The following is a 20691-nucleotide window of genomic DNA, read 5'->3' on the forward strand; positions in this document are numbered from 1 at the left end:
GGGAAGTACAGCAGAGTTCAATTCACTTTGTTCACATAGGCAGTAGATGGGGATCATAAAAAGGATAGCTATGATATAAGCGGGAAGTGTGTGCACGTGTGTGTGTGTGTGTGTGTCTGTGTGCATGTATGTGTGTATGTATGTGTGTATGTATGTGTGTGAAAGCATGTGTATGTGTGTGTATGTATGTGTGTATGTGTGTGTATGTGTGTGTATGTGTGTGTATGTGTGTATGTGTATGTATGTGTGTGTATGTATGTGTGTATGTATGAGTATCTGTGTGTGTATGTATGTGTGCATGTGTGTATGTATGTGTGTGAATGCATGTGTACATGTGTGTATGTGTGTGAATGCATGTGTATATGTGTGTATGCATGTGTGTATGTGTGTGAATGCATGTGTATGCGTGTGTATATGTGTATGTATGTGTGTGTATGTGTGTATGTGTATATATGTGTGTGTATGTGTGTGTAAGTGTGTATGTGTATATATGTGTGTATGTGTATGTATGTATGTGTATGTATGTGTGTATATGTGTGTATGTATGTGTGTATGTGTGTACATGTGTATATGTATGCATATGTGTATGTGTATGTACATGTGTGTATATGTGTGTATATGTGTGTATATGTGTGTATATGTGTGTATGTATGTGTGTATGTGTGTGTATGTGTGTATAGGTGTGTGTATGTGTGTATATGTGTGTATATATGTATATGTACATGTGTGTGTATGTGTGTGTATATGTGTGTGTGTATGTGTATGTGCACACACACACCAAATGTGTGCACCCAGGAAAAAACATTGCTTAGTTTTTTCCTTTACTTTTTTGGTTCCCAGGTATTGGGGTTTATACCAGTCGTAGTCCTACTGGAATGAAGTCCTTCATGGTCTAGATTCTAAGCATTCTGCTCTAGTAGGAAAAATCAATGTGACCAAGAACAGAAGTTGAGAACCTGTAATATCCTGTTTTTCACTTGGATCATCTGAGTTTGGTAAGAAACCCATTCTTACCACAATTCTATTTGGCATTGCTCTACAGATGTTAATCGAAACAAGTAGATGAAACTTAGAAAAATCGCTGGAGAGAAAATCATTATTAGCCGAGAATATACTTTTAGCTGGAAATAGAAAGGAATCTCCTAGAAATCTATGGATTAAAGAATAGGAAGGCTGGAATAAAATATTTGGGAATGAATAGCAATGACAACAAATAAGATTAAACACCTAAGAGTCAGCTGAGTGAGAAACCTGCAAAAGCTTCATAAGAAACATTCAAACGTCTACATTAACCTGCCTGCCCCTTCGCCTTCAAAAACCACGAGGGGGCATTTGGTGGTTTCTCTACTTCGCCCTTCACATAAGCCTTCCTGATTTAAAAATAAAAAAGTCAGTTATGTGTTGTTAAGGAGAAAGAGAGTATGTGTCCCAAAAATGTTATGTTGATAAAAAGATAAGGAGAGGAGGGATTATATTCTATGGAGGTTGAGGAAAGGGGGTGCCTCAGTGGGTCCATGCTGAGACATCCCTTCCCCCTGAGGGACCAGCCACAGGACAGTGTAGCATAGAACAGAGCTTATTCAGGGCATGGGGAGGGGACTTAAGAGGGTAGTAGGGCAGAGAGAGAGAGAGAGAGAGAGAGAGAGAGAGAGAGAGAGAGAGAGAGAGAGAGAAATGAAGAGTAGAAGCCGGCCATGAGAATGTGGAGAAAAGGGGAAAGGAAATGAGGAGAGGGACAAAAGGGGAAGAGGGTAAGAGCAAGAGGGAGCAAGAGAGTGAGGAGGGGGCAAGCAGCCCCTTTTATAATGTCAGGCATCCCTGGCTGTTGCCAGGTAACTGTGGGGCGGAGCATAACTGGCTGTGGCCGGGTAACAGTGGGGGTAGAGGTTAGACAGAATGGTAACAGTCACAAACAAAGGGGAAAGCCAAATTGCTATCAAAGAATAAAATTGCACTTAGAGATGCCAGTTGTCCATTTGTTAATCTAGACAGTAGCATAAACCCAACAGACGACAGGATTCTCTTGAGTGTATATGTGGAGTTGGGATGCAGAAAGAGTCCATTTCTTTAGGAAAAATGAACAAGAAGAGAGTGGGATCTCAGCAGGTGATGAGTACTATGCACTGTCCACGCATATTATACAATTTTATTATTGTAACCATTGTATATTTACATTATACATTCTATATTATATTATGTATCACATATATGATACATATAACAAGGTATGTATCATATGACTATGTAATGGTTCACATATGTACATAGTCACATATGTAACATACAGAATAGTTTGTTATATCCAAAGATACAGAATAAGGGACCAACGTAGAAAAGAAAAAAGATGATGCCTCCCAAACCAAGAATTTATGATAAAGATGAGAGTTGAGTGTAGAAACATGCTCTTCTGAAAGTGCTATCAGGCTCATTTGTTAGGCATCCGGAGGGAGAAATACTTGTCTACCTGTTCTATCTGACAGCAGTGCAAATTTCACTGTCAATGTAAAAGATTGACATTTTTAATTTGACACAATTTAAAACACCCTGGTAGGAACCATGAAGAATGTATGTATTCTCTGGTTTCAGAGTCAAGAAAATATAAGTGTACCCCAAGACCAAAAGGTACAACAAAGAAAACGGCTACTAAATTGGACTACAAAGAAACATAAATGATGCATTAGAATACCACGAAGAGATTGTAAACCAGAACAAAGCGTTTGCAGTTGCTGCGTTAAGCAGTTGCAGGCTAAAATCCTGTAAGTCGAGAGTTTCAAGAAATCATACTATTAGTAACATAGGGGAAGCTGTGATAAGAAAAAGATACCAGTGCATCTAAAACATGTGGACAGGTCATTCAGCTTCAGTCGGTGTGGTGGTTTAAATGAGAATGGTCCCCATGGGCTCATAGACTTGAAAACTTGGGCTCTGGTTGGTAGAACTCTTAGGGAAGGGTTATGAGGTGTGGCCTTGTTGGAGAAGGTGTGTCACTGGGGGTGGGCTTTAAGGTTTCAAAAGTCCAGCTCTAGTCTATGTCTTTGTCTGCCACTTGTAGATCGTATATGAACTCTGGCTGCTGCTCCAGTACCATGCTTGCCTCCTGCCATACTTCCTGCCGTGACAATCAGGGACTTACCCTAGTGTAAGCAAGGCCCCAGTTAGATGCTTCTCTATGCTGCCTGGGCCATGGTAGCACAATAACTAAGACCATCACATAGATGGAAACACAGCTTAAAATCCCCTGGAGACACTGTTTCTCATCACTCAGGCTGACCGAGATTAAAATGTCTGATGACAACTGCCACAAGCCAGGGCTGGGAAACTTGAGTAACATCCAGCATAGACCACTTTCCCAAAATCCAGATACCAGGAAGAGGTGGGCATGTCCCCTCTGATGCTTTAGGATAGCAACATGTATAACAGACATAGTAGGGCCAGTTGGGAATAAAAGAGACACATGCAAATCCTTCCGTTCTCTGGTTTTCAGTAATTAGCATCAGACTGCCACGGTGAGAGCATTTACAGCACAGAAATTTGCAAGTGGTTCAAATCCGCTCTGCTCTCCTCCCCAGGTGGATGCTATGGGCACCTGAGTACTTACAGTTTCTGAAGTTTCAGCCAAGTCGATAAGTTCACAGCAGTTCATAGCTTTAATTTGCAAATTTGAAAGGGATGGGTATGGCTGAATAACTTTTAGATTATATACAATTTTGTCTTTAATTTTCCAGTTGGTAGATTAGCTTGTAAGAGCTTATGTCTTGCTATATTAAAGAATTAAGCTTTCATCATACTGCAGTAACCACTGTGTAACTTTTTTTTGTATAATAAACTTAATTTATATTGGAACAAATATGAAATTCATTTCCTTTGTGTTTTCTCCCATGGCTGTGAGCACCATTGCCTGTAGCTTACTGAAGGCTTCTTATACATACTTCCACAGTTTCTGTTTGTTTGTTTGTTTGTTTGTTTTTTTAATTGTCCCTTTATCCATCTGTAATTTATTTTGATACATGAAGGGATAGAAATGTCAACTTTTATTCTTAACTATCCGTTTTTTTTTTCTAATGTCTTTATTGGCCAACTTACTCAAAATTTAATGGGGATATCTGTACAGTACCAATGCTGTTGCATACTTTTGATGGAATGATAATGATATTAAGTCTTGATAATAGCTACATCAGATTTGTCCACAGAATGCTTGACTGTGACTTGGAAGGCAGTGCGCTGGGTGGGGTCACAGACTTTTGAAGATGGCTAGGTGAGAAGTGATGTGAGTTTTGTTTATACCCACAGCACCCATAGCTGGGCGCTGTCTGTGAAAAGTTAGAGTAAGCGCTAGGCTGAGCAGCTGACTGGGTACTCCAGCACTCACTCAGTCTCACATCCTCCAGGCCACTCCTTTTCCAGCTTCCTAGGGAAGTCCCCTGACAGCACAAGCTTCAGCAACTCTGCGTGCCTCTTGCTTTCTGTCCAAAGTCTGACACTCATAGGAGCCCTCTTGGATGAAAGATAGGAGAGAAGCAAGATTTCAGGGCCAATTCTGTTCTGTCCAAAAAGTTCTGGTGAATTTATTTTCATGCCCCCATGGTAGCTACCAGCTTACGGAAACAATGTCCACTGTGCCTTAGGTAATTGGCTAGGTTTCAAGAGCTATGCATGATTTCCCTCTGGCTGAACAGTTCTTAAGTCAGGTAGGGAGCTACTGGTTATTGCCAAGGTATGTGTACCACTAGTGCCCTCTGGGGTTATCATGTCATGCTGGTCACTGTGGTCTGTGTATAACATAACGATTAGTAAAAAGTAGGCTACTACTTTGACACACAGTAATGAGGCACATACGTGAGCGTTTGCAAAGAGGGAAGCGGAAGATGCAGTTATACTATGATCTCAAGAAAAATTTAAAAATTGAAAATAAAAAAAAGCAATGTACTCCTGGGAATAATGTCTATACTCCAACGCAGTCATGCTAGTCCAGACATCTGGCTTTGTTTCTAATATGACCTCAGGTTAAAACTATGACCAGCTGAGTTTGAATATAGTGTGTTCTCTTAAAAACATGTACTGAATTCAGTCGTGGCAGCAGTGCTGGGAAGAAGGGCATCATGAAAGGAGTCGATCCCAGGGGTAGGACCCTCATGATAGACGAATGCATTTCCTGCAGAAATGCGTTAGCCATCCAGGGACCTTGGTCACTGTCCTGCTTCTCTGCTATTTACCTTCCACTCCGTTGCAAGCTGAAGCAGCCCGTGATCCCTAACAGATGCTGCTACCATGCTTTGAACCAAGAGCCATCAGGCTCTGTCCTTTAACCCCGTATTGGTAATAAAGAATGGACTGATAACAGACATTTACATAAGTTGGGGGAGGGAAAGAGAAAACTGGTAGGATGGCCCCAGAGTGTCTTGTCTGATAGAACATAGGAAGAAATGTGTGCTAGTGTGGCACTCCTCAGACAATGCCTGGCCTGTTAGACTCAGTCAAAACGCACTAAAATTTCACAGGGAAACGGAACAGAGAAGCGGGCACTGGTGCTGTGCCATATACACGTTTATCTGCTGCCACTGTTCAACAGGAGCCATGATAAGGCTGAGAAGCAAGAAAGGGAGCATATTTTATTACAAATTGCATTTAAGCTAAAAATGGAAGGCTTATTCAAACATGAACTAATCTTAAGGACTTAGAAAGCAGTATCAGAGGAAGCAAGATAGACGTAATCCGCACTGAATAAAAATTACTTGGGGAAAGAAGATTAGAAGTAATAAAGTCAGCAGAGGCTAATCTGATCGCCTAGGTTCTGGTTGCTGTTCTTAGTTGCCCGGAGATTTCATTAGTGGTGCTTGCTTATAGAATACCTCAATTAGATCGGAGATGTAGAGCTATCAGTGTCACTCCCTTCTTATTTGACTTGTGTCTTAGTTAGGGTTTCCACTGCTGTGAACAGACACCATGACCAAGGCAACTCTTACAAAGGGCAACATTGAATTGGGGCTGGCTTACTGGTTCTGCAGCTCAGTCTATTATTACATAGTATTACATAGCCAGAAGCATTGCAATATCCAGGGAGGCACAGTGCTGGAGGAACTGAGAGTTCAACATCTTATTCAGAAGGCACACAAAAGAAGACTGCCTCCCTCATACACACACAGAGATGCACTTCCTCCAAAAAGGCCATACCTCCTAATAGTTCCATTCCCTGGGCCAAGCATATTCAAACCACCACACTCCGTTTTAACCATCTGAAATTCTTCTAATTCAAGAATTTTTTTTTTAAGCATTCTACAAGTCAGCCATCTAACTATAAAAGTCACACAGGGTTGCTTCTGCTTTCCTGCAAAAGGAGTAGTAGGGTCTAAAACATGAGAAGTTGGACCTGGAAGTTGACAGCATCCCATTGTGTTACTTGTTGGTTTTGTTTTGTTCTTTCTTTCTTTCTTTCTTTCTTTCTTTCTTTCTTTCTTTCTTTCAATCTTTCGTTCTTTCATTCTTTTGTTCTTTCGTTCTTTCGTTCTTTCGTTCTGTTTTTGCTTTTAGTTTGTGCTCGTTTAAATGAGCAATGTCTTCCAAGGATTAGATATTTGAATATGTGGTCCCCAGCAGGTGGTGTCGTTTGGGTAGGGTTGGGCAGTGCAGCCTTGCTGGAGAAGTATAGATCTGAGAGCTCACGGCCTCCCTTTGCTTCTATTCTCTATTTTCTGACCATAGTTGAAGACGTGATCCCTCAGTTTCCCGTCCTGTCCCCATGCCTGCTTCTTGCTGCTATATTTCCCCACCATGATGGATTCTTTTCTCTCTGGAACCATAAGCCAATGTACTCTAAGCTGCCTTGGTCACAGTGTTTTGTTATAGCAACAGAGCAGTAACTAATCCAGGGAGCCATTTCTTGTCCACTAAACTGCGGGCAGCTCTTGCACAGCTGCATTTTAGAGGTTATCTGCATGAGTTGGGTGTCAGAGAAATGTGTGTCTTAGATAGAGGCTTAAGGGATTAGGTGGCCAAATGAAGCCCTCCCCACCTTCATTCATTTATTTTTGATTTCTTGACTAAACAATCAGTGAAAATACCACACGGATAAAACTGAACATCTCATGAGATTTCATGCCAAGCCACATTTACTGGCACCTTCTACTCTGTGGCATTCATTAGTCTATTATTAAAGGGAACAACAGTGGTTGGTTAAAGTGCGCTTTGCAAATTTTATGTACCATGAACCAGGACCACCAGGATAGCCAGTCCTGAGTGCTTATTCTACAGACTTCCCAGGCATTTACATTTCTTTACATTTACGGGCAGGTTTGACTCTCAGCTGCGTTTCAGGGAGTCAGGTATGTATAACCTGGGTCAGCTCTTCTCTTCGTCTCTCTTTTGACTTTGGGGGACATGGGATTATGACCTCAATACAGCCCAAGATGGCCACAAACTAGACATCTTCTGAATCAGCCGACCAAACACTGGGTTTGCAGGTGTGCAAGAGTGGGTGTTAAAAGTCAGCCTGATAGAATCTAGAACGACCTAGGAGAAGGGCTTCCCAGAATTCCAGTGAAGAAGTATCTTGGTTATATAAACTGAAATGGGAAGACTGTCCCACTGTGGGTGGCGCCATTCCCCGGTGTAGGACCCTGGAGTGTATAAAGAGAGGAAGGGTACCAAGTGGCACATACATCCCCTGCTCTCCGCCGCTATACCATCAACTGCTTCAAGCTCCTGCCGAGTTTACTTCCTCCACCATGATGGGCTGTACCCTTGAGCTGTGAGCCAGAATAAACCTTTTCTCCCTTAAATTGCTTTTGTCAGGGTATTTTACCATAGCAAGAGGAAAGGAACCTAAGGCAAGGTGTGTGCCACCATGTCTGACTTCACACCAGACTCTGTGCTAGTTGACCTGGAAGCTCAGAAGCCTTTTACGCCTCCCTCCCCCCACCCCTGGCCACCTGCTCTGCTCCGCTGACATTTACTATGTACCTTGATATGATAACCAGCCAATCATGATCATTCCTTCCTCTTAAGTTCTATGGCTTTCATGAATCCAAAGTATCCTGTCCTTTCGGCCTCCAGCCATTAGAGGGCAAGGCTGCTGCAGTTAGGGGATTCTGCAACTTGTTTTTTCCGAGCTTGAGTGAAGGGAGTATTTTTCCAATTACACACTATCTAATTCAATTTACATTTATTAGAAGAACTGCCAGCTATTTCATGTCAATATTGACATTTTCATAAGTGCTCGCAATTAGAATTCAGGCTGAGATTCCAATAAATCTCTTAGATGTGTTACCCTTACGCTTCTTGTCTTTAGACTAGAAAATATTTTGAAGAGTGTGTTTGGAGGTCAGTCAGCCTTTGGGGGGAATTTATAATGCGTATGTGAAAACAGCTGGGCAGAGGGAAAATACAGCAGAGCACACTGGGCACAACATTAGTGGTGTGCCAGCTTCTGCAAGACAAGTGTGGGGTATAAAATTCAAATTTTATCACAGATTAATGGAGCCACTGTTTTTTCCCATTCTGAGGTACTTTGCTCATTGCTTCTAACAGCAGGCTCTGGTTCTGTTTAAAGAACCCATCCTGGCAGCATCTGAAACCTGGTTCTCCCAGCCCACATCAATTTACTTCACCTGTCATCATAAGAGTGTGCCTGCCTTTAAGGAGTGTCACATTGCCCCCTGAAGAGACAGTAATGGAGTCCAAGTGCCTTGCCAATGTATGAAAATGGAGAAGGTGTTTGTCTACATGTTGAGTTTATTCATCAAAATGCTCGCCCTGTCTTACTGCCTCAAGTACAGCTTTCTAAAGCAAGATCTTAAATGTACTGTGACATTCTCTGGCTTCTCACTCGTAAGAACTCTCTACTTCAATTTTTAGTGAAATGCCCTGACTGAAGATACACACAGCATATTTATAAATGCAACAGATATTGCCCTGCACCACTTGACTGTACACACAGTCTAGTGTGTGTATATATGTAAACATGAGTGCACACATGTGGAACTCAGGGGTCAATGTTAAATGTTGTCCTCAATCACTGTCCACCCGTTCTTCTGAGACTGGGTCTCTCCCTAGACCTAAACCTTATGAATTCAGTGAGCATGGCTGGCCAGCAAACCCTGGGAATCCTTCTGTCTCCATCTTCTCAGCACTGGAATTATAAGTACGTACCACCATACACAACTTTACAAAGACAAGTGTGTGTGTGTGTGTGTGTGTGTGTGTGTGTGTGTGTGTGTGTGTGTGACTTGCATATGCGCTGCTAGCTGATATAAGCAACTAGGTGCTTTTAAAGATCCCAGGCTCTCTCCTGCTACCTTGTGTGACCTACAGCTCAATCTCAGGTTATCAGGCATTCATGTAAGTAACTCTATGCTCTGATCAATTCCTGGGCCTGACGTCTACCTTTCTCCTGTGGGTTCTGGTCTCAGGTCTTCATGTTTGTGCAGCGAGAACCTTACCAACTGAACCACCTCTCCACCCCCTGACCTTCAAGACCTTTATGTGTATGTGTCAATTAAAAGTCTAGAAAGTAGAGAAGTTAAAGGTGTGGGGTATGACACACAAATACAGCTTTTCCTAATGGGCAGAAGATAAGAGCAAAGAGGGTACACTTCTCTCAGTGACCACCGCTCTTGTGGATTCACCAGAGGAGACGAGATATGTGGTTAATTCTCCAGTGTTCAGCCATGGCTACACATAGACATCACTTCTGAAGCATTAAGTAACAAAACAAAACAAACAAAATAACCCTCCAAGCCAGGCTGCACCCCAGGCAGATTCAACTACAATCCTGTAGCATGTTTCAGGCATTGGTGGTTTTGACTTGACCCCACTCCCCACCCCTGCTTTTCCCTATCCCTATCCCCTGTGACTCCCAGCAGTAGTCAAGGCTGAGGGTCTGCTCTCCTAAATGTCAGCCATCTGGCCCTGCAAGGGTACAGTGCTGGCCCACAGCTGCAGGGATGGCTGACTCACAGTTAGGGAGGGGCAGATGATCTCAGCTGACAGGTGGCCAGCAGGAAGCACCTGGCTGCACTCTGGTGGCCCTTTGTGGTCTGTTGATGGCCCTGAGGGGGCCTTGCATGGAGAAAGCAGGTCAGGAGAAGCTTCCCTACGGGAACATCTGGAAAAAAGTTACACTCTCTTCCAGCTCCTGCCTCCTCCCCACCATGTGCTCCAGCCAAATGGGTGGTTCTCCACAGAGTAAGCCTGTTTGTTCTTAGGAGTGTGCACGTTTTCTAGAGAGTTCCTTCATCTGCAGCCGTTCTCTCCTCTGCTCTTTGCTCTTGCTATATCTGCATCCATCCTGACAGCCTTGGCAGCTTCTCCTCTCTTGGGAAGCTGCCCCAATGTCTGCAACCTTCCTGGATTTCATTCTTCTCCTTGTTAAACAAGTGCTAGCCAGGGGCAACTCCTGCCAGTGCATGAACCTGCCTCCCTCCTCCCCCTCAGCTCCCTTCTCCTCTCCCTCTTGTTTCCTCTCCACCCCTTTCCTGCTATGTTAAACATTTCAGGTTAGCACTAGCTGTTATTAACCAGCAACAGCAATTGCAAGAACTTGTAACTGTTTCTCTATTGCCTCCCTGACCCACTTGGAGCTGCTCCTCAAAGGAGGGGGAGGATCTGTAGATCTTGCTCCTTGGCTAATATTACACCTGGATCGGATTAATTAATAGTAAGCTGATATTTCTACATTTATTGGGGACTCTTCCACTCTATGTTGCAGCCACGGTGACATTTGGTGACAGTCAGAACTGGACCCATTTCTACACAGATTCTAGTCTCCTGCCACTTGGCCTGCTGGTTCTTGTGACACATGTCCTTCCCATGTAGTCTGGCCCTGTGTAGTACTTCCTGATCCTCGATGGGAGTGGGGTTCCTTTTGCTCTTGCAACAGCACATACCTTTCTGCTGACATGATTTCATGGTTTCTCTCTCCTAGCCTTGTCCTATAAGGTAACCTGAGTGACAAACACAGTGGCATGCACTGTCCCTTACTGGTGGCTTGGTAGTCTCCACACTTGGGAAAGCACTAACGCGAGGGGCTACACCCTAACCTGATGCCTGACGCTGCTGTTTTTTTATTGTTACTATTTATTCATTTAGTCCATTTGTTATCTGAGAAGAGAGAGCCACAGTTGAAAAGACGCCTCCCTAAGTCTGGTCCGCAGGCAAGACTGGAAGGCCTCTTCCTATTTGATGATTGATCTGAGAGGGCCCACAGCATTGTGGGTGGTGTCACCCACACCTGGGCAGGTGGTCCTGGGGTTTATAAGAAAAGGAGATTGAGCAAGCCATGGGAGTAAGCCAATAAGCGGCACTCCTCTATGGCTTGGCAGCAGCTCATGCCTCCAGGTTCCTGCCTTGAGTTCCTGCCCTGACTTCCTTTAATGATGGATGACAAGCTGTAACACGAAGTGACGTCATTTCCTCCCAATTATTTCTGGTAATGGTGTTGTATCACAGCAAGAAAAACACTAAGGTAGAAATTGGTACCAGGAGTTGGGTTTAGGACAGTCTTGACCATATGTTTTGGGGAGGGTGGTGGTGGCATTTAAACTCGGGGCTGGAAAAGCCACTGGGTGCTCAGAGATCAGTGGGTTTCCTATGGAAGCTTGGGATACAAGCATATTGAGTACAGTGCAGATGATAGGGACCTGTGCATAGCTGGTGCTCTCTGACGGAGGGTCAGGAGGTGGCTGGGGGCATTCTATTCTCCAGCTCACAAGGCCTCAAGTTCTTGGATTGTCTGTTTCTCCAGAACTCCCTGGCAGTTCTCCCGTTTTCCTGCTACTTAGCTCATCTTCTTCCAGAGAACTCAAAGTACTGTACATCCCACACAGTGGCTTTTGTTTAATAAAAATATCTGCAGTGGGATTTGAAAGACTATCTGTCAGGCAGGGGCTCTTGGGCCCAGGACCATGTCTTCCCCATAGCAGGACATTTGGGCTCTTCTCGTCCCTCCAGTCCTCTGAGGGGGGAGGGGAGACTTAGAAACCCAGTGCTGACACAAGCTCCGAGCAAATAAACACGGGACACGTGGTTGCCCACAGACTGGGATTGCGACTTATCTCCAGCTGTTGGGAACACAAAGAGAAGATGTTTCTAAGGAAATGGGATGGGCTTCAGTGAGGCCTTAGTAGAGGCAGCAGACCTGACAGCTCAAGGTCCATCCCCACAGGTCAGGGGCCCCATGAATATAGCAGCCTTTGCAGGATCGCTGAGCAGAGAAGCTCCAGCCTAGAGCAGAAAAATGTCCCTTTCACCAGACAACTACCAGCTGCCTCTCGATATGTCACTAGCGAGCAAAGGGAGCATTTTTAGATCACAAAGATCCACTAACAGAGGGGTTAGAGACATCAATACTCATGATCTCTTGGAGGTTTTTAGGTTCCCAAACTCTTCTGCTGCATAGAGGGTTTTTTTCCGATTCTCCCAGTAATCCATCAGCAAGCCTAAGCAGGTAGGCAACAGTCCCATTGTACAGAGCAGACGAGTGAGGCCCACAGAGGCCAACCACTGCTTGGCTCACCAGCTAGTAGGGTTGAAAATCAGGCAGCAATGTGCCAAGCCCCAGGCCCTTAGCTTGGCCAGCCATCAGAAGCCAAGTCAGTAGGAGCTGGGGAGCAAATACTTCCTTTCCCACCTCCAGAAAGATTCTGGAAACATAGTTATGTGCTGAAACGCTCAAAAAAAATCAGATGATCCAAACCCTTTTCTGGTTTTCTTTCTTAAAGAAAAACAACGTTTTGGAATGGGGGTAAAACCTGAGGTTTTATTCTCAGGAGTCCCGAGACATTAGTCGGTGAAGACAGAGTGGAAATTTCCACCCACAGACATTTCACACCTATAACTCCTAAGCTAACGATGTCAAATGTTTGGGTAAATTAAAATGTGTAACTTTCTTCAGAAGGGAACAGAAAGGATATCGGTGAGAGGAGAGGAGAAGGGCCAGGGGAGACCACTGGCGAGGTTTTTCGATCAAGATATAATGATACTCGGGCACAAAAATGTCACAAGGAAACCCATGACTGTCTAGGCTAACTGGAACAATTGGTGGTAATAAAAAATGTAAAGGCAATAGGTGATTTTGACCCAGGATCAGGCTTCTCTAGAACTGAACAGGGCCAACATGATTCACTGGATTCCTTCTGAATTAAGAAGCTGTAAATTACACATCCTTTCTTTGAAACATGCATTATTTCCACGGTTCCCGGCCAAGTTGAATGACTCGTAGCCCAGAGGCAGCTTACTCTCTGGGAACATGCTCCCAGGCCCTCCTGCCCTTCAAGTGTCAGTTTGGGGAGTGGCCTACTGGGGCAGCAGCGCTGACCAAGGATCAGGCTCAACAGGATGGTTCTTAGAATTCCAAAGTGCAAAGAGGCATGTGCAAAGCCTTTCTCTACAGAAGTGCACGCAGCTGTCAGGAAAAGGCAAGGGAGCAGGAGTTATAAATGCACAGCTGCCTGAGTGAAAAGAAAGCATGAGAAACCCAGCCTCACAGAGGCTCAGAGACTATAAAGTGTAAGGCTTGGCATAAAGGGCCCTTGTCCTAGTCAGAGTTACTATTGCCGGGATGGAATATTATGCCAAAAGGCAATTTGGGGAGAAGAGGGGTTTACTTCACTCACACTTCCATATAACCATTGATCATCAAAACTGGTGAGGGCAGGAATTCAATCAGGACAGGAAGCTGGAGGCAGGAGCTGATGGGTTGGGCCCTCCCCCATTGATCACTAATTTAAAAAGTGCTTGCACACAACCCAATCTATGGAGGTATTTTCTCAGCTGGGGCTCCTTCCTCTCAGATGACTGTGTCAAGTTGACATAAATTAGACAGCACGGCCTTGTCTTTTGCTCTCCTCTCAATAACCCCCAGTTGCTTCTATCTCATGCTCTCCTTATAGAGTCTGGGGTCCAGGTATCGCCCTGTCATCCTCATTCTGGGGTGGGGCTGAGGAGACAAAGATAATTGAGCCCGCGGTCACTGCCTTTCTCTCAGGTGACACCGTGTCACCCATCTCTCTGTGTGACATTAATTTACCTAAGTATGATTCTCTCGTGAATGCCAATAAAGAATGTTTTGGAAAGAAACAGCAAGTTTGACGGAAACTAGGTGTTTCTACAAATTATGGAGAACCAGAAGATGCTCGAATATTTGAACACACATGCCCGTCTGTGTCGAGATAAGTTCTGATGTATCCCAGGCTGCCTTCAAACTCCATATATCTGAGGATAACACTTAACTTCTCGCTTCCACCTCCCAACTGCTGGTGCCAGTTTATGAAATGCTAAGGGAGTGAACCTGGGACTTCATGCACCGTCAGGCAAGCACTCTACCAACTGGGCGCCACCCCCACCTCAGACAAATGGTTTTAATGGTGATCTCTCTGTAAAGATGTGCAGGTGACATTGCAGGAAACAATCCTGCTCAGGAAACACAGCCCTTGGCTGGGTCCTCTTTTTCTGTACACTCAGAAGGTGAAATGTAGGCCTGAGGGGTACCTGCCATCCCATGGGATTGGGAGGTTTGTACTCTTTCCCGTCCCCATCCCACGTTGCCAGTACCACCCCTGTGTAAAGGGGACGTGACCTGAGTCCAGCATCCTTTTCCATCCTCTTCCAAACTGTCCACTACAGCAAGGTACCACCCTTCATCCAGAAGCCTTCTTGGCTTGTACGCTAAGAAGATCCACCGGACTTTGGGCCAAGAGCACAGTTGCCAAGAGATTTTTGGGAACTGGATAAGACAAGAGGCTTCGGGGCACTGAGATCTGGAATAGGGCCCTGGTTCAGACAAGAGTCTGTGGGCATGTGGCATGCAAGGAGTGACCTGGTACACAGTCCCCAAGGGAGTGACCTGCTCGGTCCAGCCAAGGTGGCACACGCCTCAGTTTTGCTGAAAAGTCAAGATTTCTCCACAGCCGTCTGTGCCCCAAAGAGAAAGAAACAATGTCCTCTTTTGAGTCACACGACTGACCCATCCAGGCTTGTCAAACTGATGGTGGGTGTGACTGGGGGAACTTTATGTCAAGGGAATACAAGAGATGGAAAAATAAAAAAGAAGTTTCAGCCATTAAAAAAAAGATAAAGGCCACAGACCAGCTTCCAAATAAACAAAGCATTCTCTGAAGAAGAAAACAAACTTGAACAGGGTCAGGCCAGGTGACTTGGGCACTCCTTTCAACTCTCTCCCACCCCACCCCACCCCAGTTTTCTATCTGACACACTGGGGAGACCGGTGCTTCCCTACGGGAGCTTTGGCCAAGAAGCATCTGCTGAGCCCAGCTAAAACAGTCATACCCAGAGTGCAGTGTGTGACTCGTGGAAGGGGGAGCCCTTCAGGTCACTGAGGGGAGAATTCTATCAGGAAATGACCCAAGAACCACTCAAGTCAGACACCAGTCCAATTTTCCACATTGGGAGCTTCTAAAAGGTAATGGGGTTGGGAGGGGGTGGGAGAGCCAGAGAGATGGCTTCATGGTTAAGAGCACTGGATGCTCTTCCAGAGGACTGGAGTTCAATCCCCCCCCCCCCACCACGGCAGCTCACAGCTGTCTGTAACTGCAAGATTTGACAGTCTCACACAGACATACAGTACAGGCAAAACACCAATGCATATAATATAAAAAGTAAATGATTATTTAAAAAATCTAGGGCTAGAGAGGTAGCTGGGTGGCAGAGCACTTGACCTACATGTAAGAAGCCCTGGATTTGATTCTCAGCACTGAAAATAACAAACAAACAAAAACCATGCCCCCTCAACTCCAAGTTTATGGTTTCTTCTTTTAATGACCATAGTTTATTATTTAGGCACACTTAGGAGAATCGTAATACATGGAATGCTCAACAGCAGTGGCTCTCAAAGCTGTGGGTCTCGACCCTTTTGTGGGCCAAATGATCCTTTCACAGGGGTCGCCTATCACGTATCCTGCATGTCAGATATTTAAACCAGGATTCATAACAGTAGCTACCTCAGAATTCTTAAAAGTACCAAAATTAGAGTTATGAAGTAACAATTAAATACTCTCATGGTTGGGGTCACCACACAAGGGAATTTATTAAATAAAGGGTTGCAGAGTTAGGAAGGTTGAGGACCACTGTTCTACAAGATGGCACTAAAGTTTGACAGAGTAGAAGAATCCAGATTTCTTTCAACTCCCACATGCTATTTGAAAGACAGAGCTTAGAAGATTAATTTCCTCCCATGGAGATCCCCCAATCAACTCAGGTTGATGCTAGGACAGAAAGTCCCTCTCCAAAGCTGACAAATGGGGCCCCAGCTAGGCTGAGGGCTGAGGAAAACATCCACGCAGATCATTGAAGGGAGAGAAATTGACTGCATGAAGCCTTCATTCACCATTATGTTTTTGGTAGGTACTCTACAGGATACTGAAAGAGAAATCTAGACACCAAGCCAGTCACAAAACTTTCGACCTACAATCTGTGTTGCTACAAGCAGTGTCGAAGCAGAACTTGTGGGAGTGGCCAACCAACGTCTGGTTTAACTTGTGCTCTACTCCACGAGAGGGAGCCTATACCCTACACTGCCTCAATGGCCAGGAGCCAGAAGCTGGATAGCCCAGAGACCTAGGGCAGTACCAAATGTTCCTCTGGAGGCCCCTGTTCACCCCTACACGAGTTTAGGAAGCCCCGTCTGCCACCCCTGCCCCTTGCAACCTCACCTGCACTGAGGGCTCTGAACAAAGGAATGATGCCAGAAGTCCAGCTCTACATTTCTGACAGCCAATGCACCCCATCTTTTTCTGATGTATCCAGCCCACCTAAGTGCCCGCCCAGGTGCCCAGCATCTAACCATACTTGGGCACAGTCCCAGCTCCAGGCTGACATGTCTTCTATAAAACTCCCATGCCTTAGCCAGGGTGTATGATTTCCCCGGCCCTTTCTTTGGGACCCACGAACCACCCTGGAGCAGCACCAAATAAACCTGCATCTGTTTGCTTTTAATCTGGTCTGATCTGCCCTTTTGCATCAGCAAAAACAAATTACCAAAATGACTGGGGAAAAAAAAGCATGTCTAATGATATTCTGAGCGCAGTGATATTCTGAGTGTCTATGAGTCTAGTGGTACATTTGTAGAACAGTGCCTTGTTCAGTCATCATCAGAGAGGCTTCCCCCAGTAGCAGATGCGAGCAGGTACAGAGACCCACAGCCAGACATTATGTAGAAAGAGACTGTAAATTGGAGGTCTCCATTGGATCCTTCCCCTTGGAACTCTTGGGGAACCCCACAGAAGAAGGGAGGAAAGATTCTAGGAGTCAGAGGGGATGGTGGACACCAGGAGAATATGGTACATTGAATCAACTAACCAGGGCTCATAGAGAGTCGAGTGGCGAGCATGGGACTAGCATCTCCTACATATATGCTATGAGTGTTAGCTTGGTACTTGTGAGACTCCTAACAGTAGGAGTGGGTGTGCCTCTGACTCTTTTCTGCTCTTGGAATGCTTTTCTTTTCCTGCTATCGAGTTGCCTTGTCCAGCCTTAATATGAGGGCTTTGGCCTTGTCTTGTTGTATCTTGTTTTGTCCTTTTTGGTTGTTGTCTCTTGGAGGCCTGCTCCCTTCTGAAGAGAAAGCAGTCAGAGTGGATCTCAGGGAGAGGGGAAGTTGGAGGGAGCTGGGAGGAGTAGAGGAAGAGGAAACTGTGATCTGGAAGTATTGTATGAGAGAAGAATCTCTATTCAATAAAAACGGAAGATTCATTTCCATATCTTTGGCTTCTCAGCATTTTCCTAGTATCAAGACTGAGTGAGATCTTTGAAATGTCATTTTTAATTAAATAGAATGAGCTCTTTTTAAAAGAACATAAACCCATTTTAAGAGTCAATACGAATAATAAAGATAATTAGAAAATATTATATCTCTGGGAAGTGATTCTGTATTTTGAGTATATACATCATGTCACCAATCAAAAATATACCAGTAGCCATACTCCAAATAGTAATTTAAAGATAAACAGTAGGACAGTTGACACCATAAACTAAAAACAACAATAACATAAGAACAGCAGCAAACCTTGAAGCTTCGGGTAGATGAAGGGATAGTGAAAGGCTTAGAAATGTTTAAGAATTCTTACCATGAGGTATCTTGGGGAATTACCAAGTCTAAACACGAAACTGGTGCATATTCCATAGACCCCATAGCAGGAAACTCGTTTGATGTGATGTTTTCAGTAGTCAGACATTGTTGACAAGAAGTCACATGTGTGAGGTTGGTGCGTAGTATGTCGAAGCTCGGAGTATCTGACTTGAGGGCATTTCAGATTGTCATGGAAGGATGCTCAGCCTGTACTGGTGGGGAGTGCACAGCTTTGGCTCCGATCTGGGCCCATCTACCACTTGAATACACAACTGGGTGAGAGGCTTGCATTTTCCTCTGTGTCTCTCATCACAGTTAAGATAGCAAAGTGACACCAAGGTGACCTCCAAAGGAGGACAGTCTCAGCACCAAACACACTGTACTTTTTATGAATCAGAAAAGGTTTAGCTATTGTGATGCCACCATCACTAACTTCTCTTGCTGACAAGGCTGTTGACGAAGACAAGTGTTGGTAGACACAGGTGGGTGGGCGCACATCTGCGTTGACACACCTCACCACTTCCTGTCCTGCCCATCCGTGCCCAACAACACAAGATGGCCTGAGAATCCCAACAGCCTCTGGCACACAGAGGTCATGATTTCTGCCTCTTAAGCATGGGGCTCCCAGCTTCTTTGTAAGTGTTTTTCACTAAGTCACGAAGAGGTAAGAAACATGCCCTCTCTTCTGGTGTGGGACTGGCTAGGGTAAGTATTGGGAGAATGGAATACAGTTCTGCCTTCTATTTTTGTGAGTAACTCCTGGCTTTGTAAAACAACTGGAGACCTTTACTGGGATTCAGAAAAGCAAGCAAGGTTCAGCATTTTACAGATAGTCATTGGCAGTATGGGAAGAACACAGGATTTGAAATTAAGAGGGCTGGCAGAAAGACAAACAGCTAGCAATTAGACCAGAAGTCTTGAGGTGTACCCTCAGAACAGGACTCTGGCAATCCTAGGTCCTATGGGAATCTCAAGGTCCTCAAGTGGAAAATCCACTCCCTCAAGAGGTTGCCGTGGGAACTGAATAGGATAAGGAAAGAGAACAAAACTTTTCCAGCCCTCTGAGAAAGCTCTCCAACCACAGCTGCTTTTAACAATGGGAATGGCTGGCCAGGACTCCCAAGGAATGTCAATAAAGACAAACTGAGCAAAGCAAATCTGAAATCAGTTTTGGGTCACCTGAAACAAGTTCTCACTCACAAAGGCTTCCACTGTGTGAGCTCCCAACCTGGATTTACCACTCCAAGGCATCAGAGAGCCACCACAGGCGTGCAACAGAACTTACCAGGTAGCGCTCCTCCTGCCTCATGCTGGGGGTGCGGATCATGTGATTCTGTTCCCCTCTCCAGTCTCCGAAGCGACGGAAAAAATAGTTGGATAGAAATCTACTGACGGGGTCTCTGATGATGTTGATGTAGACGGGCTGGTCTCCTCCAAACCTGACACGGGACACACAAACCGGAGTTTGTTACAACTCACCCCTCGAGCAAGAACATTTTCTCTCTAGGTTAACGCAATCCAGCCATTAATCTATCTGCGAGTGTGCCTACTTCCACTTTGATAGGAAACTGTAAACTAGGACTTTGTTTACCGTACAGGAAACAGATACAGTTGCCCACCAGGACACTGTGAGACCAGTCTTTTATTTTGTTTTGAGCACATCACTGTACTATCATACCATCTGGCACTGTTCAGGTACAATTATATTTTTTCGGTAGACATGGCTTTGCTGAGGACAGGGCATAGTATTCTTGACTTTGTATCCCAGTGGCTGATGCAGAACCCACAGTCATGGGGTGGCTCCTGGTGACCGTTTCAATCAATTGCTTGATTCTGAATGTGTAGTGGTGACCCAGGACTTATATACTGTGGTTCATACCATCTCAGCAAGGTGCTCTAGAGTGAGTGGACCAAAAAGAGTCTTTATTCACCACATTCTTAAACCTTTACACTGCAAACTCAGGGAAGACCTCTAAAACTCCGTGGACTGGAAACCAGAATTATCCCTGTCTATGCCTAGGGAAACTGAGGTAGAGAGAGGATAAATAATCGGTGGCTAAATCACGAGACAGACACGGGTTGTCCGGTCCCGGAATCCTCAGTTTTTGTTTTTGTTTTTTTTTTTTTTTTGAGCTGGGGACCGAACCCAGGGCTTTGCGCTTCCTAGGTAAGCGCTCTACCACTGAGCTAAATCCCCAGCCCTCGGAATCCTCAGTTTTAACCACAGAAGGAAAATTCCAGAGTTTAGAAAGGCAATGATGCAGAGATACAAGAAAGAGATGCAAACCACGATCTAATTATCCTCGAGTGATGGAATGTTGCCCCAGCACTGAGGAGGCCAGCATACGAGTTCGAGAAGAGCCTAGGCTACACAGTGAGACTGCATCTAAAAACCACTGAAGTATACATCTCTCGGGTACGCTCAACCTCTGACATTGTGATAGATGTTGCCATGTACAAAGTTTGTGCTCTAGAACTATGCAACTGAGTTACATGCACAGCTGCATATAGCCACAGTTGCATCTATGCACAGCGTATATTGCATATAGTATTTCCCAGTGTATTAAGTAGGATTTTAGGTTTTGTGTTGGGCTCATTCCTGGTTATCCCCGGCA

At 44.8% G+C, this 20691-nt stretch overlaps 1 protein-coding gene across 1 annotated transcript in view; it reads right to left on the bottom strand.

The window, feature by feature from the left end:
* Ust (uronyl-2-sulfotransferase) overlaps positions 1 to 20691 on the bottom strand; it is a 297439-nt gene that overhangs the window by 73916 nt on the left and 202832 nt on the right. Inside the window, 1 exon segment of the mRNA NM_001108458.1 lies at positions 19362 to 19515. Within this exon segment, the coding sequence (NP_001101928.1) occupies positions 19362 to 19515 (154 nt within the window).

This window comes from Rattus norvegicus, chromosome 1 (assembly GCF_021556685.1).
Source record: "Rattus norvegicus strain SHRSP/BbbUtx chromosome 1, alternate assembly SHRSP_T2T, whole genome shotgun sequence".
In the NCBI taxonomy this organism is placed as follows: domain Eukaryota; kingdom Metazoa; phylum Chordata; class Mammalia; order Rodentia; family Muridae; genus Rattus; species Rattus norvegicus.